Genomic DNA, 26,129 nt, shown 5'->3' with positions numbered 1-26,129 from the left:
TCCGGGTTATGTGTGCCTTTGAACTGAGGTAATCTATGGGTAGTAATCTATGGGCAAAGCAGTTATTTCCTGGTTTTTTTTTTTGACCCACCACCCAGATTCAGTTATTAACATTTTACTACACTTACTCCATCACATACCTATTCTACCAATCCATCTTACGTTTTGGATGCATTTTAAAGTAGATTGCAGAGATCAGGATACTTCCTCCTACCGCAGCATACATACCATTAACTAGGCTTTAATATTTTCACTTTTTTTTTCTTTTGTTGAAGTAAAATTTACATACAAAGAAATCACAAATCTTACATGTCCATTTGGTGAGTTTTCACAAATGCATCCATTTGTGTAACCCAAACCCCTGTCAAGGTGTAGAATATTATTGTCACCCCAGAAAGTTCCCTTAGGCCCCTTCCGAGGCTGTCCCCACTCTCACCTTCCACCTAAAGAGGCAACCACTGCTCTGATGTTTTCCACTACAGATTCGTTTTGCTTGTTCTAAAACTTCGTGTAAGCTGAATCTCACTGCTGCTTTTAGGCCTGGCTTCTGTAGCTCAGCATAATGTTGAGTTTCTTACATGTATGAATTCATACGTATAGTAGTTCATTCTTTTCTGTTATTGAGTAGTATTCCATTGTATGAATATACCACAGATTGTTAACCCAAGTCGGACACTTGAGTTGTTTCCAGTTTCTGGCTGTTAAGAGTAAAGCGATGTAGGGTTGGTTGGTTTTTTTTTCCCCTTAACTGTCCATCTCATTAATGGGGCTAATCAGGGAAAAGCTAATTATCAAATAATCAGTAATACTTGCTGTGTGACTGAAATGCGAACCACATTCTCCTCTAATTTATCCCAGAGGTTGCTGTTTAATAACATTAAGTTAATATTTATAAGTGATTGTGATACATTGTTTTCTACTTTGGTTAACATGATCATCCCTGGAAGTCAGGCCAATAGGTGGCCATCTTTTCAGGCTAGTTTTTCCGTGACTCAGGCTTTAATGGATCGGTTTCCAGTACTGGCATTAAGGCCACCTGTAGTTTTGTTTTGTTTTTTTTTTTTAATCAGAATCACATGTTTTATTGATGCTGGTTGACAATCGAAAAGATTTACCAGTTGTGCCTGATGCATCCGCATGCACATTGCCAAGGGGACTGGATATGTAGAGGTATGTCAGAGAGCTCCTTATCAGGGAGTTGGATCAGGATAGGGGAACTGAGATCTTTTGGGAAGGATAGTAGTAACTACTCACACGCAGTGAGGTTAGCAGGACCATGCTCCTGCACCTCTCCCAGAAGCCCAGAGCCTGGTGACTAGGTTAGAAAACAAAGAGCAACTCTGGTTTCTTTGTGTGTGAAACAAAGTTTTATTGGGTCTGGGTCTTTGCATTTAGTTCCATATCCCATCACATTCCAGAAGAATATTATAGGGAATGTTCCAAAGGACCCCTCCAGAACCTAGTGTTTATCTCTATAATTTTTCTATAAGTCCTTTAAAATGATTCTTAAAGTGGAGGGCACCTGGGTGACTCGGTTGAGTGTCTCACTTCGGTTCAGGTCATGATCTCATGTTCCTTGAGTTCTAGAGCTAAGCCCGCATCAGGCAGGGTCCCTGCTGTTAGCACAGAGCCTGCTTAGGATCCTCTGTCCCTCTCTCTCTGCCCCTTCCCCGCCTGCACTCTCAAAAATAAAACATTTAAAAAACAAATAAAATGATCCTTATAGGGAATCATGTTCTACACATGAAATTTCAGGTACAATCATTAAAATACAAAAATTTTTGTTTTATAGTCCCTTGCTATGGAATTAAAATCTCTCTTCTGGGTTGACAATTTTGCATCTGAATAGTTCTTTAACATCAGAGCCTCACATGTAAGTGCCTTTTAAATAGTTATTAAATTGGTAAATGAGGGGTGCCTGGGTGGCTCAGTCCGTTAAGCCTCCGACTCTTGACGTTGGCTCAGGTCATGATTTCACAGTTCTTGAGCCCAAGGTTCTTGAGCTCAAGCCCTGCATCAGGCTCCACTCTGGCAGTGCTGAGCCTGCCTGGGATTCTGTGTCTCCTCTCTCTGCCCCTCCCTCCCACCCTCCCTCTCTCTCAAAATAAATAAATAAACTGAAAAAAAATAAATTGGTAAATGAAAATAAATCTGACCTTCTCCCATACTTAGCACTGTTTTCCTCCTTGTTCTGCTTGGGAGGAGGTTCTTTCTCCTGAACTGGTTACTCTTCCCTTATCTTCTTGGCTGCCAAGCAGGCCTGGCTTTTCCCCAGCCATGCCCAAGAAGAATAGGGTAGCAATTTTGGAGAAAACATTTGGACCCATGAAGTGTTACATTCTCTAGATCATTAGGGATCCTATGTGTTTCAGATGGACACATGATTGCATTAGTAGTAAAAATGACATTTTTTTTTCTTTTCCAGCCCTGGAAAATGGAAGTGATTAGAGGTTGAGTGGCTAAATCAAACTGTATTACAGAAAACATTGTGGTCTTGTAAGTAACCAGATATCCAGGATAGTGCTATAATAGGCAGATTTCATTTTTTTCTCTTAACTCCGTTATAAGGAAAGAAGGCCCAACTTCATTGGTGGAGCAGACTGGGTAGAGGGAAGGAGCTGAGATGCAGTATGAGACCTGCTAACTCAGGTGGAGCGGACTGCAAAGCAGCTTGCCTGATAGGGGTTCAACCCAATCAGAAAGTGGTGGTGAGCAAGGAATACTATAAATTCCAGTTGTGGTTCAGGTAGAAGGTTGACAAATGTGGGAGTTCCAGAGGATGGGTAGGACCCAGCAATATGAGTCTTAGACTGGTGGTAAGAAGTCTAAGCAGACAGGGGCACCTGGGTGGCTCAGTCGGTTGAGCGTCCGACTTCAGCTCAGGGTCATGATCTCGCAGTTTGTGAGTTCGAGCCCTGCGTCGGGCTCTGTGCTGACAGCTCAGCCTGGGGCCTGCTTCAGATTCTGTGTCTCTCTCTCTGCCCCTCCCCTACTCACACCCTGTCTCTCTCTCACCTTCAAAAATAAGTAAACATTAAAAAGATTTTAAAAAGACAAAAAAAAAAAAAGTCTAAGCAGACAGTTGCCATTTAAAAGGTTGGTGTATTACGATGCCTGGGTGGCTTGGTTGAGCATCCACCTTCAGTTCAGGTTATGATCTCATGGTTTGTGAGTTTGAGCCCCACATCGAGCTCACTGCTGTCAGTGCAGAGCCTGCTTAGGATCCTCTGTCCCCTTCTCTCTCTGCCCCTTCCCTGCTTGTGCTCTCTCTCTCTCTCAAAAATAAACATTTTGTTAAAAAAAAAAAAAAGGTGTATGATTCTGGGGAGTGTAACCCAGAGCTAGGGTTCACAGGCAGCACTTTACTTCCTGGAGAGGAGGCCTGGCTGTAGTTAGAAGACCAGGCTTCACAGGGGTTTAGGATACTGGACAGGTTACCAGTTTAGGGATTTGGAAACGATCTAATAGTAATAGAAAATGACATATTTTCTCCTTCAAGCTCTGGGACATAGACCAAGCCAGAAGACCAGTTACCCAGGTGAAGGCACCCTGAGGGTGGGGAGGGTTGTGAGGAAAGAGAAAGTGGAGAATGAGTTCAGGGGCTGGCACTAAGGTGGAGGGATCCAGTGGTCATCACTATGCCCTCACGTTCAAGACCAGAGTAAGAGGGAATATAACTTAATTCTACAGCTCAGTAGAGTTTGGGGAGGTGGGCAGCTGACCTGCCACAGTAGAACTAGCAGAGTTTTACAGCAAGCAAGCTCTTTTCTTCCTCCTTTCCTGCTCTTCATCTTTTTTTTTTAAAGTTCATTTCTTCATTCTGAAAGAGACTGAGAGAGAGCACAAGCAGAGGAGGGGCAGAGAGAGAGAAAGAATCCCAAGTAGGCTCCACACTGTCCATGCAGAGCCTGACATGGGGATCCATCTCACAAACCATGAGCTCATGACCTGAGCCAAAATTAAGAGTTGGATACCTAACTGACTGAGCCACTCAGGCACCCCTAGATTTCCTTCGTTTTTACATAAGGTCCTTTTTCTGTTCTTGCATCCTGTCTAGGACATCACATTACATTTTGTCATCTGTCTCTTTAGGTTACTCTTGCCTGTGACATTTTCTTAGACTTCCTTTGTTTTTGATAACTTTGACAGTTTTGAGGAGTATTGCTTAGGTGTTTTGTAAAATGTTCTCTCAATTGGGATCTTTCATTGTTTCTGGTGTTTAGATTGGAGGTTTTGGTTTTGGGGGGAAGACTAGAGAGGTAAAGTGCCCTTATCATCAAATTGTATCAAGGGTACATATGTTAATGTGATATATCATTGTTAGTGTTGACTGTAATCACCTGGCTGAGGTACTGTTTGCCAGGATTCTCCTCTTTAAAGTTACTTGCGCTTCTCCCCTCCCCCATACCTTTCCACACTGTACTTTTTGGGAGGATGTTAGTATATGCACTCCATATTTAGGTAGAGGGAGTTATGCTCCATTTCCTTGAGGGCAGAGTATCTACATAAATTATTTGATTTTCTCCTGCATGGGAGATTTGTCTCCTCTCCTATATTTGTTCACTCATTTATATCAGTATGGACTCATAGGTATTTATTTTATACATTGGGTTCTAATCCAATTTTACTTTGTTGCTCAAATTGTTCCAGCTGTGACCATTGAGAGCTCTTTCATTTGGCTCCTGTGTCTTTTTGGCATACTCCCATCATTGTGGGGGGTTGTTTGAGCACTTCCTTATTTTCTGACACTACAGGTTCCTCCAGGCTCATCTTACACAGTTCCTGCCACAGTCCTAGAATCAGCCATTTTTCCAAGGAGCCCAGGTTCCTTTTATTGGAGAATCGTATTAGAAACCAAGATCTGGGTGCTAGGTGAGCTTTTTGCTACTGGGATTTTCTTGCTTCTAGGCCCTCTCACCTGACCAAGCAAGGAAATATGGGTGTATAATACTCCATGTGTATACACACAACTGTAAATATTCTATGTATAACCACCTGTATCTGTGTTAAAAATGGGTTTATATTGATGTCTCCAACTCTAATCCATTACCACATGCATCACCACCGTCTCCTCTTGCTTCTCCATTCGAACAGGTAAGAAACGTGGCTCCCACTATCCACCATTCATTTACTTAATTCTTCAAAAAAAATTTTTTTTTGAAAAATAAATAATGGGGGCGCCTGGGTGGCTCAGTCGGTTAAGCGTCCGACTTCGGCTCAGGTCACGATCTCGCAGTCCGTGAGTTCGAGCCCCGCGTCAGGCTCTGTGCTGTCTGCTCAGAGCCTGGAGCCTGTTTCAGATTCTGTGTCTCCCTCTCTCTCTGACCCTCCCCCGTTCATGCTCTGTCTCTCTCTGTCTCAAAAATAAAATAAAAAATAAAAAAAAAGAAAAAGAAATAATGTTTATTTATTTTTGAGAGAGAGAGAGAGAGAGAGAGAGAGAGAGAGAGAGAGAGAGAATCTGAAGCAGGCTCCAGGCTCCGAGCTGTCAGCACAGATCCCGACACGGGGCTTGAACTCATGAACCATGAGATCATGACCTGAGCCAAAGTCAGATGCTTAACCGACTGAGCCACTGAGGCACCGCATTTACCTAACTCTTCAATTTTATTATACATGCATTGTAGCGACAGAATTGTTAGCCCATACGCCAAAAACAACTTTATCCACTAGAGTACAATACTTATATTGTTTCTTTTGTTTTTAGTCGTACAGACTTCCTCATTTCCTAGGTTATTAGGTCAGCACCTTTTGTCTCTACCCTTTCAGTGAGTTTGTTTCATACATTTGTAATACAGCTAGATTGTTTTGTAATGATTTTAATACAATGTGTTAAGTGCACTGATAAGAGATGAGCACATGGGGGAGTCCTGAGGTGGAACAGTTGATCCAGCTCTGGGATAGGGTAGGGATAGAAGGCAGCCTAGGGGAACCGCAGGTGAGGCCTGGTGTATACCTCAAAGCAGCTCCTAAAGTATGGTCTCTGGACCACAAGCATTAGTATCACCTGGGAACTTTATAGAAATACAAATTCTTGGGCCTGACTATAGAATCAGATAGTTTGGTGTTGGGGTCTAGCATTCTGTGTTTTAACAAGCCCTCCAGAAGATTATGCATAACATTGAGAGTTACTGTCTTAAAGAATGAGTTCTGTGAGTTTCGTTTGATGAAAGGAGAGTGCATTCCAGGAAGAGGAGGGTGGTGTAAGCTTAGATGACACCAAGTAGCATGATGGGCATAAGGGGTTAAAATAAGATGTTTGAGGCAGGAAGTGGTAGGAGTTAAGGCAGAGAGGTTCAGCAGTTCCGGGCTATATCAGGAGGGCTTGGAATGCCAGGCTAAGGAACTTAAACTCTATTATATAGGCCACAGGAAGCCACTGAAGAATTTTCTGTTATTGTTAATAGCTTTATTGAGGTATAGTTCACATACCATACATACATTTCAGCCATGTAAACTATACAGTTTAATAATTTTTAGTATATTCACAGAGTTGTACATTCATCACCCCCAAAAGAAATTCCTTGCCCTTTAGCTGTTACCACCACCAAGTCCCAGAATTCCCCAGCCCCCCCCCCCCCAGTCCCTGGCAACCACCAATCTACTTTTTCCTCTGTGAATTTGCCTATTCTGGACATTTCATATGAATGGAATAATAAAACGTGCTCTTTTGTGACTGGCTTACTCATGTAGCAAAACATTTTCAAGGTTCATTCATGTTGTAGCACGAATCAGTATTTTATTCCTTTTTTATGGCTGCATAATATTCCATCATATGGCTATACCACATTAAAAAAAATTTTTAATGTTTATTTTTTAGAGAATGAGAGAGAGAGGCAGAGTGTGAGCAGGGGAGGGACAGAGAGAGAATAAGACACAGAACCTGAAGCAGGCTCCAGGCTCTGAGCTGTCAGCACGGAGCCTGATGCAGGGCTCGAACTCACAAACTGAGAGATCATGACCTGAGCCAAAGTTGGACCCTTAACTGACAGAGCCACCCAGGTGCCCCAATATACCGCATTTTTATCCATTCAGTTGGTGGATATCTGTGTTATTTCCCCTTTTGGCGTATGAATAATACTGCTACGCACATTCATGTACAAGATTTTCTGTGGACAGATGTTTTCATTTCTCTTGAGTCTGTACCTGATTGTAGAATTCTTGGATCACATGGTAATCCCATGTGTAACTTTTTTTTAATGTTTGGGTTTTTTTTTTGAGGGGGTGGGGAGGGGCAGAGAGAGAGGGGACAGAGGATCCAAAGATGCGGGCTCTGCACTGACAGAAGCAGCCCAGCATGGGGCTTGAACTCACAAATTGTGAGATCATGACCTGAGCTGAGGTGGGATGCTCAACCGGCTGAGCCACCCAGCCACACCCATGTGTAACTTTTTTGAGGAACTGACAAATTATTTCCAAAGCGGCTGCAGCATTTTACATTCCCACCAACAGTGTTATGAGAGTTCCAATTTTTCCACATTGTTGCCAACACTTGGTATTTTCTTGCTTTTTGATTCTAGTCATCCTAATGGGCATAAAGTGGTATCTCATTGTGGTTTTGGTTTGCATTTCCCTGATGACTAATGATGTTGAGCATTATTTCCTGTGCTTACTAGCTATCTATAGATCTTCTTTGGAGAAATCTCTATTCAGATCCTTTTTCCATTTTTAAATTGTGTTGTCTTTTAATTATTGAGTTACAAGATTTCTTTATATATTCTAAGTACAAATCCTTTATCAGATACATGATTTACAAATATTTTCTCCCATTGCTTGGGTTGTCTTTTCACTTTCTTGGTAGTATCCTTGGAAACATAAAAGTTTTTCATTTGGTGAAGTCCAATTTCTTTTTCCTTTGGTTGCTTGTGTGTTTGGCATCATATCTAAGAAACCACTGCCAAATCCAAGGTTACGAAGATTTACACCTATATTTTCTTCTAAGAGTTTTTAGTTCTTATATTTATGTCTGTGACCCATTTTTAATTAATTTTTGTGTATGGTGTGAGGTAGGGGATCAATTTTATTCTTTTGCATATGATATTCAGTTGAAAAGACTATTCTTTCCTCAGTGAATTGTTTTGGCCTCCTTTCTAAATCAATTGACTGTAAACCACTGGAGAATATTAAGCAGAGGAATGACCTGATTTCTTTTACATTTTTTTTCTTTTATGTTTTAGGCAGTATCACTGGCTGCTATGTAGAGAATGTATTGGAGGGGCCAAGAGTGGATGTAAGGAGACCAGTGAGTAGGAAGTTGCCATTACCTGGGCCGGAGGTGATGGTGACTTAAACCACAGTAGTGGTAGTGCAGATGGAGACATAGGTTATACTTGGGAAATAAAGTTAGTAGGGCTTGGGGATTGTCCAGCTAGGGGAGAGGGTGATTAAAAGAGGGTGGAGGTCAAGGATGACTCATGTGAATTGGAGTCAAGGATGATCTTCAGATTTCTAGCTTGTATGGCTAAGTTGATAGTAGTGTCATTTACTATCACATGAATGGAGAAACATGTTTTTAGAGGGGGAAATAACAAGTTTAATTTGGAATTAGTTGAATTTGAGTTGCCTGTGAGATTTTTTTTCAAGTGGAGATGTGCAGAAGGCATTTGGAATGCGAGTCTAGACTGGAGTTTGGGGGCAAGCCCTGGAATGGAGAGAGTGGTTTCATGAGCACATAGGTGGAGGTGGAAGCTCTGGGAAAGCCAGAGGAGAGAGTAAAAGGAATGAGAAGAGGGCCCAGGACTGAGCCCTATGGAAAGAAGAATAGGATCCCAAGAAAGACACAGAAGAAATGGCCACTGATCAGGAAGGAAACCAGGAAGAATCTATAGGAATCCAGTGGAAGGAAGAAATTTTAAGGAGGGAGTGATCATTAGTGTCAAATGTATCAGAGGTACAGAAAAATAAGGTTTGAGAAGTGCCCAGGTATCTTTCCTGTTTCCATGCTCCCACGATATAGGTTGGTTGGTTTGGTTGTTTTTTTTTTTTTTAATTTTTTAATGTTTGTTTATTTTTGAGAGACACAGAGACAGTGCGAGTGGGGGAGGGGCAGCAGAGAGAGATGGAGATGCAGAATCTGAAGCGGGCTCCAGGCTCTGAGCTGTCTGCACAGAGCCCAATGCAGGGTTCGAACACACAGGTGATGAGATCACGACCTGAGCAGAAGTCGGATGCTCAACTGACTGAGCCACCCAGGCACCCCTGGTTGGTTGGTTTTACAAGAAAATATCACTCCATACTTCTTATGGGTGACATTTTAAAAAAATACTATGGAACCAATAACCTTTGCACATACATTTCTCACAAATAATGTCTGAAGGTGTTGCTGGCAGTGTCTGGTGGGTATGTGTCTTAAGTGATGCCAGCTTTCATTGGCATCTTCTGTGCTAATCTTTCCCATCCTGAATTGAGGATATTAAAAACCCAACTGCAGTTTAGTTTCCAAAATGGATTCTAACATGTTCTCAGATTGAATGTTCAATCTGTTTCCTTCTTTTCTAATCTTCTCTATCTAATCTATCTATATATATATGTATATATATATATACATATATATATATATTTCTTTTTTTTTTTTTTTTTTTTTTTTTTTACAGATACGTGAAAGAGGCCAAAGAAGCAACTAAGAATGGAGATCTGGAAGAAGCATTTAAACTTTTCAATTTGGCAAAGGACATTTTTCCCAATGAAAAGGTGATGAGCAGAATCCAAAAAATACAGGAAGCCTTGGAGGAGTTGGCAGAACACGGAGATGATGAATTCACAGATGTGTGCAACTCTGGCCTGCTGCTCTATCGAGAGCTCCACAACCAACTATTTGAGCACCAGAAGGAAGGTATAGCTTTCCTCTATAGCCTATATAGGGATGGAAGAAAAGGTGGCATCTTGGCAGATGATATGGGATTAGGGAAGACTGTGCAGATCATCGCTTTCCTTTCTGGTATGTTTGATGCCACACTTGTGAATCATGTGCTGCTGATCATGCCAACCAATCTCATTAGCACGTGGATAAAAGAATTTGTTAAGTGGACTCCAGGAATGAGAGTGAAAACCTTTCACGGTCCTAGTAAGAATGAACGTACCAGAAACCTCAATCGGATTCAGCAAAGGAATGGTGTCATTATCACTACGTACCAAATGTTAATCAATAATTGGCAACAGCTTTCAAGCTTGAACGGCCAAGAGTTTGTGTGGGACTATGTCATCCTTGATGAAGCACATAAAATAAAAAGCTCATCTACTAAGTCAGCAATATGTGCTCGGGCTATCCCTACCCGTAATCGCATCCTCCTCACAGGAACCCCAATCCAGAATAATTTACAAGAACTATGGTCCCTGTTTGATTTTGCTTGTCAAGGGTCCCTGCTAGGAACATTAAAAACTTTTAAAATGGAGTATGAAAATCCTATTACTAGAGCAAGAGAGAAGGATGCTACCCAAGGGGAAAAAGCCTTGGGATTTAAAATATCTGAAAACTTAATGACAATCATAAAACCCTATTTCCTCAGGAGGACGAAAGAGGAGGTACAAAAGAAAAAGTTAAGCAACCCAGAGGTCAGACTTCGCGAAAAGAATCTAGATGTTGATGCCATTTGTGAAATGCCTTCCCTTTCCAGGAAAAACGATTTTATTATTTGGATACGTCTTGTGCCTTTACAAGAAGAAATATACAGGAAATTTGTGTCTCTAGACCATATCAAGGAGTTGTTGATGGAGACACGCTCTCCTTTGGCTGAGCTAGGTGTCTTAAAGAAGCTGTGTGATCATCCTAGGCTGCTATCTGCACGGGCTTGTCTTTTGTTGAATTTAGGGTCTGTGAAATTCTCTGTTCCAGGTGAAAATGAAGGGGAAGATTCCTCAGATGTGGACCAGATTGATCAAATAACTGATGATACACTGATGGCAGAATCTGGAAAAATGCTATTTCTAATAGAGCTGCTTGAGAGATTGCGAGATGAAGGGCATCAGACTCTGGTGTTTTCTCAGTCAAGACAAATTCTAAACATCATCGAATGCCTCTTAAAAAATCGGCACTTTAAGATTTTGCGAATCGATGGAACAATTACTCATCTTGTGGAACGAGAAAAAAGAATTAACTTATTCCAGCAAAATAAAGATTACTCTGTTTTTCTGCTTACCACTCAAATAGGTGGTGTTGGCTTAACATTAACTGCAGCAACTAGAGTGGTCATTTTTGACCCTAGCTGGAATCCTGCAACTGATGCCCAAGCTGTGGATAGAGTTTACCGAATTGGACAAAAAGAAAATGTTGTAGTTTATAGGCTGATCACTTGTGGGACTGTAGAGGAAAAAATCTACAGAAGACAGGTTTTCAAGGACTCCTTAATAAGACAAACTACTGGCGATAAGAAGAACCCTTTCCGATATTTTACTAAACAAGAATTGAGAGAGCTCTTTACAATTGAGGATTTTCAGAACTCTGCAACCCAGCTGCAGCTTCAGTCTTTGCACGCTGCTCAGAGAAGATCTGATAAGAAACTAGATGAACACATTGCCTACCTGCACTCTTTGGGGATAGCTGGAATCTCAGACCATGATTTGATGTACACACGTGATCTGTCTGTTAAAGAAGAGCTTGATGTGATCGAAGAATCTCACTATATTCAACAAAGGGTTCAGAAAGCTCAATTCCTTGTTGAATTAGAATCTCAAAATACAGAGCTTTTAGTGGAAAGACAAAGGACTGGAAATGAGGGGATCTGGCAGCGAGAACCTATATTTCCTTCTCAAACAAAGAAGAAATGCCCTGAATCAAGGAAACCGCAGCCTTGGCCTTCACCACTTCTAACCCAGGAAGAAGAAATCAGTTCCCAAATGGCAAGTATAATCATTGATGATCTGCCTGAAGAGCATGGGAATCAAGATCTCTCCAATGTAAAGATGAACGTTACCGTCTTACAAGATGGTAGTCACCCATGCGAAAGCACATTTGATGCTGACTCTGTGGCTACTTTGCCCAAGTGGTGTGGAAGTGTGGATGAAATTTGTACTGACCCCATGGGAATGGCTATACAGAAAGAGACATTGCAAGAGGACCCTCTGGGAAATTTTAATTATTCACTTAACAAATTGGTCAGAGCTGATCTTGGGCCACATCTAGATCAACTGAAGGACAATGAGATTTTACTTCACTGCAGTCCCTGGCCCATGAGTCCCATGACCAGCGCAAATCAAAATACAGAGTCAAGCACATCTGTAATTCAAATAGCTGATGATGACGTGTCAGCATCCCACGGTGCACTACAGGATGCTCAAGGCAGTGAGGCCAAGTTGGAAGAGGAACCTTCAGCGTCCTCATCACAGTATGCATGTGATTTCAATCTTTTCTTGGAAGACTCTGCTGCAGACAACGGACAAGATCTTTCCAGGCAGTCTTTGCAGCATGTTGAGAATGAAAATAGCCTGTGCGGTGCTGCAGCTAATTCTGAAGCAGAGGTCGAGCATGGCAAAGCCCATCTTAGTATGGATCTCTCTGAGACAAACGATGAGCCAGAAGAAGTAATAGTTAATGTGAAAGTCAGAAGGAAAGCTAGAAGGATCGTTTCAGATGGTGAAGATGAAGATGATACTTTTAAAGATACTTCAAGCACAGATCCATTCAACACACCTCCCTTTCAGTTGTTATCTGTAAAACAGTTTGATGCTTCCACTCCCAAAAGTGACATCAGTCCGCCAGGAATGTTCTTTTCACTGAAAATGGCTGATAGTATAAATAAGTCTGTAACCTCTAGAAGATCCCTGGCTTCTAGGAGGTCTCTTGTTAATGTGGTTTTAGACCACGTGGAGGATATGGAGGAAAGACTTGACAACAGCAGTGAAGCAGAGGTTGCTGAAGATTACCTGGAGGAAGGAGCCGAGGAAAGCAGTGGTGAAGTCTCAGAGTGTACAGAAGACCCTCCTGGCAAAACGCTGCCTTCAGAAAATAAGTTAATGACACCTGAGCCTCATGCTTTGGCTCAAGAGACCTCTCCTGGCAACCCAGGACAGACCTCTTTGTCTGGCAGACAGTTGGTTGATTCTCCCCAGGATGAGGCAATGGAGGCTGTGAATGACTATGAGACCCTTGTAATTCGTGGAAAAGAACTGAAAGAGTGTGGGAAAATACAGGAGGCCTTAAACTGCTTCGTTAAAGCGCTTGACATAAAAAGTGCCGATCCTGAAGTCATGCTCATGACTTTAAGTTTGTATAAGCAGCTTAATAAACCTTAAGACTATAACCTGTTTATTGTTAAAATGAGACACTGAGTATGAATTCGTTCCTGTAACTGGATTCTTTGGGAGCATGAAGCATTTAGGCTTAAGGTGAGAGATCTCAAAAAGCAAGGTTTTGGTTTTAACTATTTTGTAAATTCTGCATTTACTCCCTATTCCTTCCTGTCCCCCTCCCCTGTACATATATTCTGAACACTAGGTTAATATTTCTTTACTTGAATAGGCTTATATTTTTCTTTTAGGCATGCTCTATAAACTTTTTTTTTAGACAGCGAGTGAGGGCGCGAGTCCATGAGAGGGCAGAGGGAGAGAGAGAATCTTAAACAGGCTCCACGCTCAGTGTGGTGGCATGCTCTGTCAACTTAATAGAACTATGTGATTTCTAGAAATGTTTTTGTGAAATTATTCTTCATTTCATTCTGGAAATGACCACTTCTGTATATCGCACTTCAGGTAAGAAAATAAAGTCACTTTTCTCAGTGTTTTCTTCTCCATTTGCTTTCTTTCACTGAGATGACACTGGCAAATGCATATGGAAGCACATTAGTTTAAGCAGGAGCTTATTGGAATTCTGAATCTGTGACCTGCTTATTAACATGCTATTTTGTGTCCTCAGCTCACTCCAGCAGAAGGCTGGGATAAGGTACCTGGTGCCAGGCTTCTTTATCACTGGCTCCTGACCCCGGAGTCACTTTGTCAACAACTTAGCCATTCTTCACTCACCTCCCACTGCATTCTGATACAGGTCAGCATAGCGGATCTTTGGGTGGTAGACTGAAAAGGAGTTCAGTTGCTTCTTAGAAACAAAGTACAATACAGAACTCTGCACTTAAGAAGTGGAACTAGCTTTTATGAAGTACCTGCTCTATATTGGGTATTCTGCATAGGTTCCTTGTTTAATCCTTACCATAATCCTTTGAGGTTGAGGGTGGCATTTACTTTATTTTAGTTGAGGAAACTAAGGCTCAATGGGGCTGTGACCTGCCCAAGATCACACAGTAGGGAGTGAAATGGAGTTTTTTAAACCATGTGTTACTTGGTGAAAAGTTACCATAATAAACTGTCTCTGCTTCACTGGATATACTGAGATGTTTTTACTGACAACACTTCTGACCCCAGATGTGCGGAGGTTTTCCACACCAGTCCTCCAGTTCTTGGCAGATATCCATGGAGTGTCCTACAATTCAAGTCAGTTCTGACACTACCTGGAGTTCCAGTCAGACTCCACACGTTCAAGGGCTCACTCCCATAAAACTGCCCTCACCTCGGTTGACAATTGCTAGTATTGGGTCCCCATGTTATCCACACTTCTATCCAAATTGGCTACAAATTGAGGATTCCTATGACTGCACCTTCAGGTTCAATAATTAGAACAGCACACAGAACTCAAGAAAATATGAAATATATATAATTTAAATCTACATATTGTATATAAAACAATTTAAAAAACTACAGGTAGGGGCGCCTAGGTGGCTCAGTTGGTTAAACGGTCCGGTCCGACTCTTGATCTTGGCTCGATCATGATCTCAGTTTGTGAAATTGAGCCCTGTGTCAGGCTCTGTGCTGACAGCATGGAGCCTGCTTGGGATTCTCTCTCAAAATAAATAAACTTAAAAAAAAATACAAGCAACTTAGAAGGGATCCATAGGCTTGGGCAAACTGCCAAAGGGCTCCATGGCACAGAACAGATTAAGACCCCCTGATCTAAGGGTATGAAATAAAGTCTCTTACCTGCCCTGCCCCCAGTTCTGGATTACCATTTCCAAGGACAGTATATATGTACAAGCACAAGTATATGTTTGTATATCTATGTTCTTACCCAAATGATAGTATGTTATATATGCTGTTCTGCACCAGTTTTTAACACAGCTGTATGATATTTTATTGAATGGATATACCATCATTTATTGATGGATAGTCCGTTTATTTCCAACTGACACTGTGATGAATAATATCCTTGTACCTTTTACACATGTATTATATCTATGGGATAAATTCCTAGAAATGGAACTGCTGGGTGCAAGGGTATATTTGTAATTTTTCTTTTTTTTTTTTTTTTGGGAGAGAATCTTAAGCAGCCTCTGCACGGTCAGTGTGGGGCTCAATGTGGCACTCAAACTCATAAACTGTGAGATCATGACCTGAGCCGAAATCAAGAGTCAGACGCTCAACCGACAGCCACCCAGGCGCCCCTGTATCTATAATATTGATAGGTATTGCCAAATTTTCTCGATAGAGGTTATAATGTACATCGTATAATGTACGATAGAGGTAGAAATGTACATTTCTACCATTAATGGATACCTGTTTCTTCATACCCTCACCAACAATATGTTAAATGTTTTGAACTTTGCCAATCTGATAGGTAAAAAGCAAGACCTCATTTTGGTTTTAATTTGCAGTTATTTTACTCTGAATGAAGTTGGTTCATTAAGCATTGAACTTAGTGAAAAAGATGTAATTTCAAAGCAGAATTGAATGCATGTGCTATAATATGTATAAATCAGTATAAATCCTTAGTTTTCTCATTTATCAACTCCTTTAGAACCTTAGTTGCCAGTTCCAAGTTAACTTCCCAAAGGGTTGCTTGGTGTCAGAGACCCATTCTTGCTCTGCTTTCTCACAAGGTAGCTATCACTGCTTTCTCTTTCCATGCCACAAATTAGTTTGCTTTTTATTTTTTATTTTTTTAATGTTTGTTTATTTTTGAGACAGTGTGAGTGGGGGAGGCATTTTGTATTTGTTAGCTGGAATTCTGTAAATGTTCTCAATGTTGCACTGTTGGTTTTTTTGACATGGTTTTTGTTTTGTTTTAGTGTTTATTTTGAGAGGGCGCACGTGTGCATGGGCAGGGGAGGGGCAGAGAGAGGGAGAGAAAGAATCCCAAGCAAGCTCCATGCTGTCAGCACAGAGCCTGAGATGTGGGGCTCGATCTCACGAACCATGATATAATGACCTGAGCGAAAATCAAGAGTCAGATGCTTAATTGGCTGAGCTATCCAGGTGCCCCATTTTATCTTTTTTTAAAATTATACTTCATCCTTTGACAATCTTTTCTGGGCTCTTGGCTTTTTTTTTTTAATTTTTTTAACGTTTATTTATTTTTGAGAGAGAGAGAGTGTGAGTGGGGGAGGGATAAAGAGATAGGGAGACACAGAATCTGAAGCAGGCTCCAGGCTGTGAGCTGTCACCACAGAGCCCTATGCAGGGCTTGAACTCATGAACCACGAGATCATGACCCGAGCTGAAGTCAGACACTTAACCAACTGAGCCACCCAGGCACCCCATTGGCTTTATTTTCTTTTAAGTAGGCTCCATGCCCAGCGTGGAGCCCAACATGGGGCTTGAACTCATGACCTGAGCTGATGAGATCGAGAGTCAGACGCTTAACTGACTGAGCCACCCAGGTGCCCTTAGGTTCTTGGCTTTAAATCACATTTTTATGCTGAAAATTTTTACATTTTTGTCTGTAGTCCTGACCTCTTCTGAACTCTAGGCTCATGTATCCAACTGCTTCCCTGACATCTCTACTTCAGAGTGGACCTATCAATCTTATCCAGAGCCAAAGGACAAAGCCATATGTTCTTCTCAATATGTGCAGAAAAAGCCTTTGAGAAATCTAGCACCCTTTAATTATACAAGCTCAACAAACTAGGAATCCAAGGTAACTTCCTCAGTCTAATCAAAGGTGTCTACAGAAACTCAAAGCTAACATTATACTTAATGGTGAAAGACCGAAAGCTTTCCATCTTTTATTAGGAACATGATAATGGTGTCTGCTGTCGCCACTTCTGTTCAATATTATAATTCAACATTATAATACAGGTTCTAGCCATGGCAAATAGGCAAGAAAAAGAACTAAAAGGCATGGAAATTGGAAAGAAGGAAATAAAACTATCTGTATTTGCAGATAAAATGGTGTTTTATGTAGAAAGTCCTAATGAATCCACAAAAAACTATAAGAGCTAATAAAAGAGTTCACCAAAGTTGCAAGATACAAGATCAGTATTCAAAATTGCATCGTAGGGGCAGCTGGAAGGTTCAGTCGGTTAAGCATCCGACTTTGGCTCAGGTCATGATCTTGAGGCTCACGAGTTCAAACCCCATGTTGGGCTCTGTGCTGACAGCTTGGAGGCTGGAACCTGCTTCGGATTCTGTGTCTCCCTCTCTCTCTCTGTCCCTCCCCTACTTAATAAACGTTAAAAGAATTTTTTAAATTCAAAAAATTTTTTTGAATTGTATTTAGGCAAGTAACATTCTTTTACAACTTTTGTTCTGATATATATATATATATATATATATATATATATATATATGAAAATGTATAAAACAGGTATTCAGTTTAATGAATTATTATTGCAACCATCACCTAGGTAATGGTTTTTAGATTTTTTTAGAAAATTTTTTAAATGGTTTATTCATTTATTTATTTATTTATTTATTTATTTATAGACAGAACATGAGTGGGAGGGGGAAGAGAGATGGAGACACAGAATCCGAAGCAGGCTCCAGGCTCTGAGCTGTCAGCACAGAGCCCGACCCCGGGGCTTGAACCCATGAGCTGTGAGATCATGACCTGAGCAAAAGTCGGATGCTTAACCAACTGAGCCACCCAGGCGCCCCAATGGTTTTTAGATTTTTATTTTCATCTTAATGGAAGGTCTTGTCCACTTCCCCACTAAGGTGGTCTGAAGGTGAATTGAAGGCAAACTTGAGGGTTCGGAACTTCTTTCCAAACAACCCCAGGTTTGTCCCAATCCCGGAATAAGTACTTGCTTGAAGCCCCAGAGTTTTGCACTACAATGCAGTGGCTAACCAGATAACCTTGGGCTGGCAGATTACGGGCTGGAAGTACTAAAAGTCTATAGCTATTCTAAGAGAACTTAATATTGTTCCTGGAGAATTTTTCATTTTTAGTTAGACTTCATTCCAAAGGGCCAGTCAGGATATTGGCCACCAAATACTCTCCCAAGTGATGAAACTATTTCCTGCTGAGGCGCTTTGGCTGGTATGACCCATCTGGGTGCCAACGCACATCTGCTATGCCAGAAAAAAAAGGTAATTTTGGTTTTGACATAATTATTAATTAGCTGTCTTTTTCAGAGTAATTAGCCAGCAAGTTCAGCTGCTTTCTGAGGGCATGTTGTTAACATGTAAGAGGATGCTGTCTTCCTGTTTATTCTGGCAGAGGAACGTTTGCCCGGTTTAACCAAAATTTTCAGGTTGAAGTTACAAAGGAGGGGGACTAGATCCCTACCTGCCTTTACCCACTTTAAACTAGGGCTTCCTCTTCCTGCCTGCTTGTAATCTCTTTGCGACAGGGTATAAAGGACCTGGAAGAGCACTAAGAACCTTGGATCTCTTTTGGGCCATATGGTTTGGTCCAGATAGTTCTTAGCTGTGGAGTCCAAAGCCAGTGACACAGATAATGAGTACTATAGAAAGCCTTACACTGTTGTAAGTGATTGGACTTACAGGTGAAACAGAGGACATAGAGGGACAGTGTTAAGCCCCAAACCAAACCTTGACTAGGTTCCTGTCCAGAGAACTACAGGCCTACCATTTTTTTAGGAGAAAACATTTGGAGAGGGGATTCAGCCAAACCCAGTGGTGCTTTTTCTAGCTCAGATAAACTATAGGTCACAGATTGGCAGCCCATGAGCCATGTTCACAGGTAAGTTTTGTTTGTTCTTACTAGTATTTTAAAAACTTCTGCATTGGGGTGCCTGGGTGGCTCAGTTGGTTAAGCGTTCGACTTCAGCTCAGGTCACGATCTAGCAGTCTGTGAGTTCCAGCCCCGCGTCGGGCTCTGGGCTGATGGCTCAGAGCCTGGAGCCTGCTTCCGATTCTGTGTCTCCCTCTCTCTCTCCCTCTCCCTCGTTCATGCTCTGTCTCTCTCGGTCTCAAAAATAAATAAACGTTAAAAAAAAAGAAAAAAAAACTTCTGCATTAGTTACCATTTAAATGTTTATTTATTTCAAGAGAGAGAGAGAACGAGTAGGGGAAGGACAAAGAGAGAGAATCCCCAGCAGGCTCCACACTGCCAGCTCAGAGCCCAAAGCGGGGGCTTGATCCCACGAACCGTGAGATCAAACCTGAGCTGAAACCAAGAGTTGGACTGAACCACCCAGATGCCCCATTAGTTACCATTTAAAAATCAGGAGAAATTCCCATAAAAATCAGAGTTTCCAACTGATCTTCAATAGTCAGAAGATCTTGGCAATCCTGGGCTTTTATTCCTGCAACTGTAACTAGCATCTGGAGACCAGTAGCAGCCTGCCCCCTTTAAATAGGGCACATGTGCCCCAGTGTTACTTTTCACACAGCATTTTCACTCATTGCAGTTACTTGCCTTGTCCCCACAGGTCTTTGCTTTGTGACCACTACACATTGGGTGTATTCAGCCAGGACCAAACCTCAAAAATTAAGATAGAATTCTGTGAGGTTTGAGACCCACTGCTGCTCATCCCCAGATTTCCCTGATGTATGCTTTGATAGCCTTCATGCCGTTGTTACAGTTTGTAACTAGTTATTTATGTGATTCGTTGATAAATGTCAGTCCCTGTTACAGGCTGCACAAAGGCAGAGACCTGGCTTGCTCTCCACTGTATCTCCAGTGTTTAGCACAGTGCTTGACACATAGTGAGTGCTTAATTCCTATGTGATGCACAACTGAAGATCTCTTAGCTTATTTCGTTAGTCAGATGTCTGCAAACATAGTGGTTATAATTTCACCAGTGGAGGACCTGGAAACATTGGGTGATTATTACAGCTCCACACGGGCAGTGCATAGCCTGACTCGGGGTTTGAATTCACGAACCACAAGATCATGACCTGAGCTGAAACCAAGAATCGGATGCTTAACAGACTGAACCACCCAGGCACCCCAGTGGTCAGTGGTTTTAAATGCAACAGAAAGGTCAAGAAAGATAAAGACCAAGAAGTGGCCACTGGATTTGGTAATATGGAGTTTATTGGTGCTGTTGGTGAAACCAGTTGCATTTGAGTGCTTGGTTAAGAAGCCTGACTTCAGTGTGTTATGACTCCGGGTTATGTGTGCCTTTGAACTGAGGTAATCTATGGGTAGTAATCTATGGGCAAAGCAGTTATTTCCTGGTTTTTTTTTTTGACCCACCACCCAGATTCAGTTATTAACATTTTACTACACTTACTCCATCACATACCTATTCTACCAATCCATCTTACGTTTTGGATGCATTTTAAAGTAGATTGCAGAGATCAGGATACTTCCTCCTACCGCAGCATACATACCATTAACTAGGCTTTAATATTTTCACTTTTTTTTTCTTTTGTTGAAGTAAAATTTACATACAAAGAAATCACAAATCTTACATGTCCATTTGGTGAGTTTTCACAAATGCATCCATTTGTGTAACCCAAACCCCTGTCAAGGTGTAGAATATTATTGTCACCCCAGAAAGTTCCCTTAGGCCCCTTCCGAGGCTGTCCCCACTCTCACCTTCCACCTAAAGAGGCAACCACTGCTCTGATGTTTTCCACTACAGATTCGTTTTGCTTGTTCTAAAACTTCGTGTAAGCTGAATCTCACTGCTGCTTTTAGGCCTGGCTTCTGTAGCTCAGCATAATGTTGAGTTTCTTACATGTATGAATTCATACGTATAGTAGTTCATTCTTTTCTGTTATTGAGTAGTATTCCATTGTATGAATATACCACAGATTGTTAACCCAAGTCGGACACTTGAGTTGTTTCCAGTTTCTGGCTGTTAAGAGTAAAGCGATGTAGGGTTGGTTGGTTTTTTTTTCCCCTTAACTGTCCATCTCATTAATGGGGCTAATCAGGGAAAAGCTAATTATCAAATAATCAGTAATACTTGCTGTGTGACTGAAATGCGAACCACATTCTCCTCTAATTTATCCCAGAGGTTGCTGTTTAATAACATTAAGTTAATATTTATAAGTGATTGTGATACATTGTTTTCTACTTTGGTTAACATGATCATCCCTGGAAGTCAGGCCAATAGGTGGCCATCTTTTCAGGCTAGTTTTTCCGTGACTCAGGCTTTAATGGATCGGTTTCCAGTACTGGCATTAAGGCCACCTGTAGTTTTGTTTTGTTTTTTTTTTTTAATCAGAATCACATGTTTTATTGATGCTGGTTGACAATCGAAAAGATTTACCAGTTGTGCCTGATGCATCCGCATGCACATTGCCAAGGGGACTGGATATGTAGAGGTATGTCAGAGAGCTCCTTATCAGGGAGTTGGATCAGGATAGGGGAACTGAGATCTTTTGGGAAGGATAGTAGTAACTACTCACACGCAGTGAGGTTAGCAGGACCATGCTCCTGCACCTCTCCCAGAAGCCCAGAGCCTGGTGACTAGGTTAGAAAACAAAGAGCAACTCTGGTTTCTTTGTGTGTGAAACAAAGTTTTATTGGGTCTGGGTCTTTGCATTTAGTTCCATATCCCATCACATTCCAGAAGAATATTATAGGGAATGTTCCAAAGGACCCCTCCAGAACCTAGTGTTTATCTCTATAATTTTTCTATAAGTCCTTTAAAATGATTCTTAAAGTGGAGGGCACCTGGGTGACTCGGTTGAGTGTCTCACTTCGGTTCAGGTCATGATCTCATGTTCCTTGAGTTCTAGAGCTAAGCCCGCATCAGGCAGGGTCCCTGCTGTTAGCACAGAGCCTGCTTAGGATCCTCTGTCCCTCTCTCTCTGCCCCTTCCCCGCCTGCACTCTCAAAAATAAAACATTTAAAAAACAAATAAAATGATCCTTATAGGGAATCATGTTCTACACATGAAATTTCAGGTACAATCATTAAAATACAAAAATTTTTGTTTTATAGTCCCTTGCTATGGAATTAAAATCTCTCTTCTGGGTTGACAATTTTGCATCTGAATAGTTCTTTAACATCAGAGCCTCACATGTAAGTGCCTTTTAAATAGTTATTAAATTGGTAAATGAGGGGTGCCTGGGTGGCTCAGTCCGTTAAGCCTCCGACTCTTGACGTTGGCTCAGGTCATGATTTCACAGTTCTTGAGCCCAAGGTTCTTGAGCTCAAGCCCTGCATCAGGCTCCACTCTGGCAGTGCTGAGCCTGCCTGGGATTCTGTGTCTCCTCTCTCTGCCCCTCCCTCCCACCCTCCCTCTCTCTCAAAATAAATAAATAAACTGAAAAAAAATAAATTGGTAAATGAAAATAAATCTGACCTTCTCCCATACTTAGCACTGTTTTCCTCCTTGTTCTGCTTGGGAGGAGGTTCTTTCTCCTGAACTGGTTACTCTTCCCTTATCTTCTTGGCTGCCAAGCAGGCCTGGCTTTTCCCCAGCCATGCCCAAGAAGAATAGGGTAGCAATTTTGGAGAAAACATTTGGACCCATGAAGTGTTACATTCTCTAGATCATTAGGGATCCTATGTGTTTCAGATGGACACATGATTGCATTAGTAGTAAAAATGACATTTTTTTTTCTTTTCCAGCCCTGGAAAATGGAAGTGATTAGAGGTTGAGTGGCTAAATCAAACTGTATTACAGAAAACATTGTGGTCTTGTAAGTAACCAGATATCCAGGATAGTGCTATAATAGGCAGATTTCATTTTTTTCTCTTAACTCCGTTATAAGGAAAGAAGGCCCAACTTCATTGGTGGAGCAGACTGGGTAGAGGGAAGGAGCTGAGATGCAGTATGAGACCTGCTAACTCAGGTGGAGCGGACTGCAAAGCAGCTTGCCTGATAGGGGTTCAACCCAATCAGAAAGTGGTGGTGAGCAAGGAATACTATAAATTCCAGTTGTGGTTCAGGTAGAAGGTTGACAAATGTGGGAGTTCCAGAGGATGGGTAGGACCCAGCAATATGAGTCTTAGACTGGTGGTAAGAAGTCTAAGCAGACAGGGGCACCTGGGTGGCTCAGTCGGTTGAGCGTCCGACTTCAGCTCAGGGTCATGATCTCGCAGTTTGTGAGTTCGAGCCCTGCGTCGGGCTCTGTGCTGACAGCTCAGCCTGGGGCCTGCTTCAGATTCTGTGTCTCTCTCTCTGCCCCTCCCCTACTCACACCCTGTCTCTCTCTCACCTTCAAAAATAAGTAAACATTAAAAAGATTTTAAAAAGACAAAAAAAAAAAAAGTCTAAGCAGACAGTTGCCATTTAAAAGGTTGGTGTATTACGATGCCTGGGTGGCTTGGTTGAGCATCCACCTTCAGTTCAGGTTATGATCTCATGGTTTGTGAGTTTGAGCCCCACATCGAGCTCACTGCTGTCAGTGCAGAGCCTGCTTAGGATCCTCTGTCCCCTTCTCTCTCTGCCCCTTCCCTGCTTGTGCTCTCTCTCTCTCTCAAAAATAAACATTTTGTTAAAAAAAAAAAAAAGGTGTATGATTCTGGGGAGTGTAACCCAGAGCTAGGGTTCACAGGCAGCACTTTACTTCCTGGAGAGGAGGCCTGGCTGTAGTTAGAAGACCAGGCTTCACAGGGGTTTAGGATACTGGACAGGTTACCAGTTTAGGGATTTGGAAACGATCTAATAGTAATAGAAAATGACATATTTTCTCCTTCAAGCTCTGGGACATAGACCAAGCCAGAAGACCAGTTACCCAGGTGAAGGCACCCTGAGGGTGGGGAGGGTTGTGAGGAAAGAGAAAGTGGAGAATGAGTTCAGGGGCTGGCACTAAGGTGGAGGGATCCAGTGGTCATCACTATGCCCTCACGTTCAAGACCAGAGTAAGAGGGAATATAACTTAATTCTACAGCTCAGTAGAGTTTGGGGAGGTGGGCAGCTGACCTGCCACAGTAGAACTAGCAGAGTTTTACAGCAAGCAAGCTCTTTTCTTCCTCCTTTCCTGCTCTTCATCTTTTTTTTTTAAAGTTCATTTCTTCATTCTGAAAGAGACTGAGAGAGAGCACAAGCAGAGGAGGGGCAGAGAGAGAGAAAGAATCCCAAGTAGGCTCCACACTGTCCATGCAGAGCCTGACATGGGGATCCATCTCACAAACCATGAGCTCATGACCTGAGCCAAAATTAAGAGTTGGATACCTAACTGACTGAGCCACTCAGGCACCCCTAGATTTCCTTCGTTTTTACATAAGGTCCTTTTTCTGTTCTTGCATCCTGTCTAGGACATCACATTACATTTTGTCATCTGTCTCTTTAGGTTACTCTTGCCTGTGACATTTTCTTAGACTTCCTTTGTTTTTGATAACTTTGACAGTTTTGAGGAGTATTGCTTAGGTGTTTTGTAAAATGTTCTCTCAATTGGGATCTTTCATTGTTTCTGGTGTTTAGATTGGAGGTTTTGGTTTTGGGGGGAAGACTAGAGAGGTAAAGTGCCCTTATCATCAAATTGTATCAAGGGTACATATGTTAATGTGATATATCATTGTTAGTGTTGACTGTAATCACCTGGCTGAGGTACTGTTTGCCAGGATTCTCCTCTTTAAAGTTACTTGCGCTTCTCCCCTCCCCCATACCTTTCCACACTGTACTTTTTGGGAGGATGTTAGTATATGCACTCCATATTTAGGTAGAGGGAGTTATGCTCCATTTCCTTGAGGGCAGAGTATCTACATAAATTATTTGATTTTCTCCTGCATGGGAGATTTGTCTCCTCTCCTATATTTGTTCACTCATTTATATCAGTATGGACTCATAGGTATTTATTTTATACATTGGGTTCTAATCCAATTTTACTTTGTTGCTCAAATTGTTCCAGCTGTGACCATTGAGAGCTCTTTCATTTGGCTCCTGTGTCTTTTTGGCATACTCCCATCATTGTGGGGGGTTGTTTGAGCACTTCCTTATTTTCTGACACTACAGGTTCCTCCAGGCTCATCTTACACAGTTCCTGCCACAGTCCTAGAATCAGCCATTTTTCCAAGGAGCCCAGGTTCCTTTTATTGGAGAATCGTATTAGAAACCAAGATCTGGGTGCTAGGTGAGCTTTTTGCTACTGGGATTTTCTTGCTTCTAGGCCCTCTCACCTGACCAAGCAAGGAAATATGGGTGTATAATACTCCATGTGTATACACACAACTGTAAATATTCTATGTATAACCACCTGTATCTGTGTTAAAAATGGGTTTATATTGATGTCTCCAACTCTAATCCATTACCACATGCATCACCACCGTCTCCTCTTGCTTCTCCATTCGAACAGGTAAGAAACGTGGCTCCCACTATCCACCATTCATTTACTTAATTCTTCAAAAAAAATTTTTTTTTGAAAAATAAATAATGGGGGCGCCTGGGTGGCTCAGTCGGTTAAGCGTCCGACTTCGGCTCAGGTCACGATCTCGCAGTCCGTGAGTTCGAGCCCCGCGTCAGGCTCTGTGCTGTCTGCTCAGAGCCTGGAGCCTGTTTCAGATTCTGTGTCTCCCTCTCTCTCTGACCCTCCCCCGTTCATGCTCTGTCTCTCTCTGTCTCAAAAATAAAATAAAAAATAAAAAAAAAGAAAAAGAAATAATGTTTATTTATTTTTGAGAGAGAGAGAGAGAGAGAGAGAGAGAGAGAGAGAGAGAGAGAGAATCTGAAGCAGGCTCCAGGCTCCGAGCTGTCAGCACAGATCCCGACACGGGGCTTGAACTCATGAACCATGAGATCATGACCTGAGCCAAAGTCAGATGCTTAACCGACTGAGCCACTGAGGCACCGCATTTACCTAACTCTTCAATTTTATTATACATGCATTGTAGCGACAGAATTGTTAGCCCATACGCCAAAAACAACTTTATCCACTAGAGTACAATACTTATATTGTTTCTTTTGTTTTTAGTCGTACAGACTTCCTCATTTCCTAGGTTATTAGGTCAGCACCTTTTGTCTCTACCCTTTCAGTGAGTTTGTTTCATACATTTGTAATACAGCTAGATTGTTTTGTAATGATTTTAATACAATGTGTTAAGTGCACTGATAAGAGAT

General features: G+C 41.8%; 1 protein-coding gene across 1 annotated transcript in view; it reads left to right on the top strand.

The window, feature by feature from the left end:
- ERCC6L (ERCC excision repair 6 like, spindle assembly checkpoint helicase) overlaps window positions 1-13,672 on the top strand; it is a 31,554-nt gene extending 17,882 nt beyond the window's left edge. Inside the window, exon 2 of the mRNA XM_042974441.1 lies at window positions 9,594-13,672. Within this exon, the coding sequence (XP_042830375.1) occupies window positions 9,594-13,227 (3,634 nt within the window). The 3' untranslated portion in view covers window positions 13,228-13,672. The remainder of the gene's footprint in view (window positions 1-9,593) is intronic.
- Window positions 13,673-26,129: the final 12,457 nt, after the last annotated feature.

Source organism: Panthera tigris, chromosome X (assembly GCF_018350195.1).
Source record: "Panthera tigris isolate Pti1 chromosome X, P.tigris_Pti1_mat1.1, whole genome shotgun sequence".
In the NCBI taxonomy this organism is placed as follows: Eukaryota; Metazoa; Chordata; class Mammalia; order Carnivora; family Felidae; genus Panthera; species Panthera tigris.
Note: the sequence above shows the minus strand (reverse complement) of the source record. Positions and strands in the feature narration are given on the sequence as shown.